The 7,684-nt window shown below is 35.4% G+C and overlaps 1 protein-coding gene across 1 annotated transcript; it reads right to left on the bottom strand.

Moving 5' to 3' along the window:
• Nucleotides 1-854: 854 nt before the first annotated feature.
• LOC131053317 (disease resistance protein RUN1-like) lies at nt 855-3,685 on the bottom strand. Its single transcript, XM_059217321.1, has 6 exons — nt 3,174-3,685; nt 2,872-3,007; nt 2,476-2,700; nt 1,915-2,388; nt 1,281-1,580; nt 855-1,199 (listed from the first exon to the last, which is right to left on the bottom strand). The coding sequence occupies exons 1-6, from the start codon at nt 3,683-3,685 to the stop codon at nt 855-857; spliced, it is 1,992 nt and encodes a 663-aa protein (XP_059073304.1).
• Between the last annotated feature and the right edge of the window lie 3,999 nt (nt 3,686-7,684).

The following is a 7,684-nucleotide window of genomic DNA, read 5'->3' on the forward strand; positions in this document are numbered from 1 at the left end:
ACCTGAATTGTTTGAATGCAACGCTCCACAGCTGATCTCTTCTTTGCTACGAGATGTACCAAACTCAATCTTTGCACTTGCTCCCAACTTTCAATGCTTGACACCTCCCAACATTTACCTTCTATCACAAGCTCCTCCAATGATGTGCAGTGTCCTAACCCTTGTATCGTCTCAACTTTGTTGACCCCTTGTAGTGTAAATACTTTCAGCGAAGCAAATTTATCAAAACTTGGAAGCGTGTCCAATTCTGGGCAATGCTTTAGAATCAGGTATTGAAGATTCACCATGCTACCAATACTGATGTTCCTTAGCAATTCACAATCCCACACCGAGATATGCTCCACTGATGTTGGTAGAGTGTCGACCTCTGATAATTGGTGATTACACTCAAGTGTGAGATCTTTAAGGTTCGGACAGCAGTCGTCAGAGATTGATATCTTTGACACTTTTGTTGTTGACAGAATTATTTCCTTGAGATTGCTCCAGAACTTAAAAGTAAATTCGCCGATTGGACAATTATTTATTTCTAGAGTCTGAAGATTAATCAGTTGCTTCAATGATTTTGGTGATGATTGCACTTCTAAATTTCTTAATACCAATCGCTCCAAAAGAGTAAGCCTCTCCATAGAGTCCGGCAAAGATTGCATCTGGACACACCCTTCATCTGAACTTATCTCCATCACTCTCAACTTGCTGAGTTGACCGATGTTAATTGGGAGCTCCCTTAAACTGGTCCCCACTAAATAGAGCTCACTCAAGGAAGCCTGATTTGTGATGTGACAAGGCAACTCCTTCAATTGCTCGCAATAATTAGAATTCAAATACTCAAGCTTTGACATGTTTCCCAGGATGTCCTATTGTAAAGTAAGACTCTGACACCCCTCTAAATCAAAATGTTGTAGGAGTGTGAGATGCTTACAAGAATCTGGCAACATCTTCAAGGCTTTGCAATAACTCAAATCTAGATGTCGTAGGTCTGTCAAATGGCCAAAACAGCTGGGCAGTGATGATAGCGTGTCACAATATTTCAACTGTAGGTGCTCCAGTGATTGAAGACTACAGAATTCCTCTGGCAGACTCTTTACAGCGCAGTGAGACAGGGATATCTTTTTTAAATTCTTGAGATATCCTATGGACTTTGGAATACTTTGTAATTTCCAGCACGAAGAAATAATCAACACTCTTAACTCCACTGGAGCCTACAGCCAATTTTTAATTTAATAAAGGGAAAAATAAAGATTACAAAGAAATTAAATATACCCTAGAGGAAAGATTCTTACTTCTACTCCATCCTTCCACAAGCCTGCTATATTGTGGCAGCCATGAAGTTCTAAAACTCTTAGATTTTTTAATGACATCCATGATGGAAGATTTCTCTGAGGAAGTCCGGTGCAGCTAAGCAATGTCAACTCTCTTGATGATTTGGCAATGTGTAAATAGTTCCCATACTTTTCTCCTACCACAAACACTTTCAATTCATAAGGGATTTTGAAGCCGCAAAGCCACATGCTTCTTTGCCACAAGGAACCAGGAAACTTGTGAACATCATCCGTTGCTGTATTCAATATTATTCCTCTTATCTGGATAGAGAAAAGAAAAAGCATAAACACACAAACTAATAAATAGATTTTTTTTTTTAATATTTTAAATAAAAAATTCAATGTCAGGATATCGAATTTTCTAGGAGCATAGAAAACAAATTATTAGCTATTTGGAAGCTGTATAAGGGAAACTTGTGAATGCCATTAATTGTTGTGTTCAATATCATCCCTCTTGCCTGGATAGAGAAAATCAAAAGCAACAAACTTAAAATGGAACAACGTAAACATACAAACTGACCAACACAATTTTTTTTTAATAATATGTTCAATGCTATTATTTCTAGCAGCATAGAAATCAAATTATTAGCCTCACCTCCTCTTGTTTGCTGATGTCCATAAACTGATCTGGAGACCATAAGCGATAGGGTGAAAGAGTCCTTGCAATATCCCTTCCTAAATCTCTGAGATGATCATGCATTTTTATCTTATTATTATTGTCCAGATCAACAAGACATTTATTTACAAGGCTCTCCCAACCCCACTGACCACTCCAGCCTGATCCTTCCCATACTGCAGTGGCAGTCATCTTGTCTTGACCAATAAAGAAACAAGATACATCCAAGAACATCTGTTTCTCCTCTCTGTCTAATGCATCGTAGCTTATTCTTAACCTATTTATAATATCACTGGGCAAAATTCTAGAGATTTTATGCGATAGCTCCTTCCATAAATCTTTATTAAAGCGACCATAAAGCTGAGCTCCAACTACCTTTAAAGACAAAGGTAACCCATTGCTAACATTTACGAAATTTTCAACAAGATCCTCATATCCCAATATAGGGGAAGGCTGTAAGAATGCATGCCAACAAAAAAGCTGTCTGGCATGAAATTGATTCATTGATTTCATTTCGTAAATGCAGGAGATGTTGCAAACCCTGAGAACATCCTTATCCTGTGTCGTAACAATTACCAAACTCTCACGTGCAAGGCTATCCTTTGCCGGAAGTAAAGCCTCTAGTTGCTCTGGATGATCAACATCATCCAAAACAATGAATACAGGAACCGATCTCAAATAGTTAGACAGAATATTCTTCCCTTGCTCTATATTGTTGAATGGCTGATGATTTACCTTGAACTTTAACTCCTCAAGGAGCTGTGTCTGCATTTCATGCAACTTGCATTCGCTTGCAGCATTTCTGATGTCAAAAACAAAACTGGAATTTTTCATGGATGAATATTTTTAATTATATAATTCTTTTGTTAGAGTGGTTTTTCCAGATCCACCCATACCCCAAATTCCCACAATTTGAACATGAGAATGAATCTTTACGAATTGACTAACTGTCATTTCAAAATCTGCTACAAGTTCTTCAAGACCCACAGGATATTTTGTTAGCTTTAATGGTACTATATTTGTTACTTCCAATACACGATTCACAATATTCTTCAACACCCTTCGCTCCTCTCTAAACAATGGTGAAACATGATTTTGGAAAGAGAAAAACAAAGAATCATCATTACTAGGTAATGATTTAATCAAAGATAAGTATATATAAAATAGAGAAATGTTTCATGAAAGAGATCGTATATTAACAGATGTACAGAAGAAGGGAGAGATTAGGTGTTGCTTACTCTTCATTGTTGACGCTTTCGCCCTTATAAAATGAGACATCCCGGAGTGCCTTCTTCCACTCCTCAAGCTTGTCTATATATCTACCCTTCTTTTCATACTCCGAAAAGGAATCTGCATAGATTCCTTTCAAATGGCGGAGATCTTCAGGTTGTACTCTGTAGAAAATGGGAATAATAGGTGTGCCAGTCTTAAGCATAAAGGATAGCTCGGCAAGACACCATGGCGATTTCGCATATGTAGGAGAAAAAATCGCTACATGAAGGGAAGAACTAGACAGTGCTTGTTGTAGTTCTGAAGGGAAGAAATCCCCTAAGTGAAGATCATGGGAATCAAGAAAGACGTTGAGACCCATTGAATGGAGGGCATTGTAGATATCTGTGGCGAGCTTGTGTTTAACATCGGGTCCACGGTGATTAATAAAAACATTGCAGGGCAATGCTGATGAAGAGGATGTCGCACAAGTAGATGCAGATGGTGGAGCGAGCCCATCAAATGCATTTACAATCTCCATGGAATCTGATACAACTAAATAATAACAGAGAGACAGAGAAAAGCAATGGAAGCAAGGGAGATGCTGAAGAAATCAAAGTACTCTACTTGGTAGTGCAGAGATTTTTTTAAAGATAAAGTAAACGAGTAGCGACCAAAACTTAAAAACTGATTAAATGTTTCTTACCCCACAACAAAAGGAGAGTCATACGCTCAATTTCTTGTTTTTATGAGTGATCCAAATTAGGAGTCATACGCTTCTTCGTCACTGAAATGATGGGATGGATTTTTAAACTTCGTCGAAGGCGACGTTGCATTTATCTCACTATTTTAAAAAAAAATCAAATTCCAAAGGTCAAATAATATTAAGTAACGAACTTGAACAATGGCATACCAACCTGGATTTAGAGATACAATGTGAAAAGCTTTATCTGGTTTGACGAATGCCCAGTACTTAAAAAATCTCTTTAATCGTTTCAGATACTCCACTACGAATTTAAAAATATCTTAGCAAGTGTTCTCTTGAGGAAAGTATATACAAATCATAAATCGTACCAACCCCATGCGTGCTTATTTGGAACAGGCTACAATGGCATTACCTTTTTCCTTTGACTCTGCGGAATGATATTTCTCCCTTTTAAGTTGTGGAATTAACTTTTTGTTATAGATTTTTCAAATAAAATCAGTGTAATGTTGTGTTAATTAGATTTATTGATATTATTGTTGTGTCTACGTTATTTATGTATTCATATCATTCAATTTTTTTTATTCAGTCAGTGAATTATAAAAAATTTAGTACAAAGATGTTTATTTATTTCAAGTTCTAGGCAATGAATTCCCTCTATACCAAAATATAGAGTCATTTTGAATGATTCTAAATCTATTTCTCCAAAAAAAATTTATAGAAATTCTTAGCATGCACAAAGATATCGCGTTAGGTAGTTCTTAACAAAACAAATATTGACTACAAAGGAAATGCACCAAGATTTGTCTCTCAGTGTTAGATGTTAATGGTACCCATGTAATTAGTTTTATCTTTTTATTCCTCTTTGATGGTAGAATTATTTGACGTCAAATTTCTAACAAACATTCTCTTACGCTACATTCATTGTATTCTAAAAATGTCTCTAGTTCCATTACTGAGATTTGTTCTTTAGTTACTAGTTCTTGATCCAATTTATAGGAATTTCTTAAATCTCTTGAATGGTCATTGCAATGCTGGATTAAAGTAAATACTGGACACTGGTTAATGAAATCTAATTGAATTAAGTGTTCTTGATCATGTAGTATTTTTTATTCTTTTTTCAAATGACAATTTAAGATATGTTTTTGTAACTACTCTAATATTTCGATACCAAAAATTGTAAACATATTTTTATACAATACTTTTCTAATTAAAAAAAATGTGACTTTCAAGGAAAATATGGATCTGATTTGTATATTGTCCAATTTCATCCATCATAGTTGATGATAAATGAAAAAATAATTTGATAAGCACATATTTTTGTGTATTCATTGTAATTTTGAATCCATCCACAATATTATCCTCTTGACAAGTTAGATCTGTTAGCAATAAGGGAAAAAACTGAGAGGGGGGGAGGGATGAATCAGTTTTCTCAAAATCTTTTCTTAACTCAAACATAATATCAGATCTAATAATTAACAATGGAAGCACAAATCAACACCACATCAATAACACACATAACACCAATATTTTTGACGTGGAAAATCCGGTGAGGGAAAAACCATGGTGGGAACCTATCCACAATATGATGATACCCTATTAGAAGTATATGAAATATTACAATGGGGAATGCACATGCATTCAGGCACACTACCTAGAGCTCATTGCTCAAAAACAACAAAGGGCTACAACCCAAGGAAGACTCGCTATCTTACAAACACATTCAGATTACATCTGGAAGATCATGAACTGAGAAAATAGGATCTCCTACTAACTATTTACAATTCTGATTAGGCACATATTCTACTCTTTCACACTTCTTCGCACTGCTTCCTAGATTTCGAAAGATCAAAGCATTATTTGTACACATAGATACATCTACAACATACAACTACAAAGATATTATATTAATTTATATATATCATCAACCTATCTTTCAAGGTCGGCTCAACACACATCATAAATTACAAAGATATAACCATACACGCTACAATGTTATATGCGGACCAAAAAAATGTTGGCTAAGACATAGTATAGACCAAAATCAACACCTTGAAAATGGAACACCTGCAGGAATTATGCCTTGAGCATCCGCAACATTCTACAATCACCATGTTGGCCAAGAACATGAAGAACACCACTAGATCCAGGAAAATTATCAATAATGAGCACAATGATCAATGCGGACCACCAACACAAATAGGACATGATCTAGAAACATCCACAAGCATCATAAATTACTGCACCAAAACCACTTACTAGAATCTCTATCATCATTATACCGAACTTCAAGATCACTAACTACAATGACTGTCAAAGTGAAAGATTCACTTGTAGATCTCCATATCATGAACCATTTGAATTGAGGACACACCAGAATTTCCCAAACACTCTGCCAAATCTCTAAACTAAAATATTGCAACGCGGAGCAATGTAGAGCAAAATCTAGAACACTAATCAATATTGAATAACTAAAAAACCAACCACAATACCAAATCTCATAACTCGATCAAATCTTCGTGCAAACCATTGAAACTTGAGTTGAATCAACTAGAGATAGTTATCTCAAAACCCTTTAATCTGCAACAACTCACCTACAACACATTGGCCAAACCAACTCACTGAATCTAACTGCAACACCAGAACACACAGAGTCCAATATGTTGACAACAATGACAACACATCACTCAGTCAATCCAAACACATATTTGTGCATTATCCAAACAATATCACCCTTTGGCATTGATGGCAACATATGATATGAAAAACAATCAATGAAAAAGAAAGAACAACTCTCAACAATCTCCCCTTGGGATCTAGCATATGATCTGACAGTTTTTCACATAATTCTCTCCCCCTCTGACATCAATGCTAAAGGCACATTTGCAAACCATAGATCACGCAAAATTGAACATTTGAACCACAACACTAACTACTCCCCTTGAGTAGCAACCACCACTCACCAATCTGGATCACAAGATATGACTGCAAAATCTACTAGACTAATGCAAATCCATGCATCTTAGTTCTTATCGGGAAGGACAATCACACCTAGCTTCTCTCTAAGATACTCAAAAGTATCCTTAGGAAAAGGCTTCATGAAGATATTCTCAATTTGTTCCTTTGTAGATACATACTCTAATATGACTTCCTTCTCATTCACCTTTTCTCTCAAGAAATGAAACTTGATTGATATATGCTTCGTATTAGATTGAAACACCGGATACTTAGAAATGTTGATAGCACTTGAATTATCACAATATATAATAGTAGGCTCATCATAAAAAACTTTGATATCCTTTAACATTTGCTTGATCCATACCACTTGAGTATGATTGTAAGAAGCAACAATATATTGAGCCTCTGTAGTAGATAAATAAATAACATTCCACTTCTTACTCATCCAAGAAACCAATCTCTTTCCCAAGAAAAATGCACCACTACTAATACTCTTTCGATCATCAACATCCTGGCCAATCAGCATCTGTAAAAGCACAAAAAGTAAAATCATTATCTTTAGGATGCCACAAACCAAAATCAATTGTGTCTTTCAAATATCTAAAAATCCTTTTCATAGCTATATCATGAGATTCTTTAGGATCATCTTGAAATCTAGCAACAAGACATACATCATTCATAATATCTAGTCTAGTCTGAGTTAAATATAGTAATCCACCAATCATATATCTATGTCTAGTCTAATTTTATTTAGGGGATTCATCATCATTTGTCAACTTACATCCAGTTACCATAGGAGTACCAACTAGCTTTGAATCATCTAAACCAAACTTCTTCAACAATTCCTTTATATACTTGGATGGAGATATAAAAATATCT

Source organism: Cryptomeria japonica, chromosome 3 (assembly GCF_030272615.1).
Source record: "Cryptomeria japonica chromosome 3, Sugi_1.0, whole genome shotgun sequence".
Classification (NCBI taxonomy): Eukaryota; Viridiplantae; Streptophyta; class Pinopsida; order Cupressales; family Cupressaceae; genus Cryptomeria; species Cryptomeria japonica.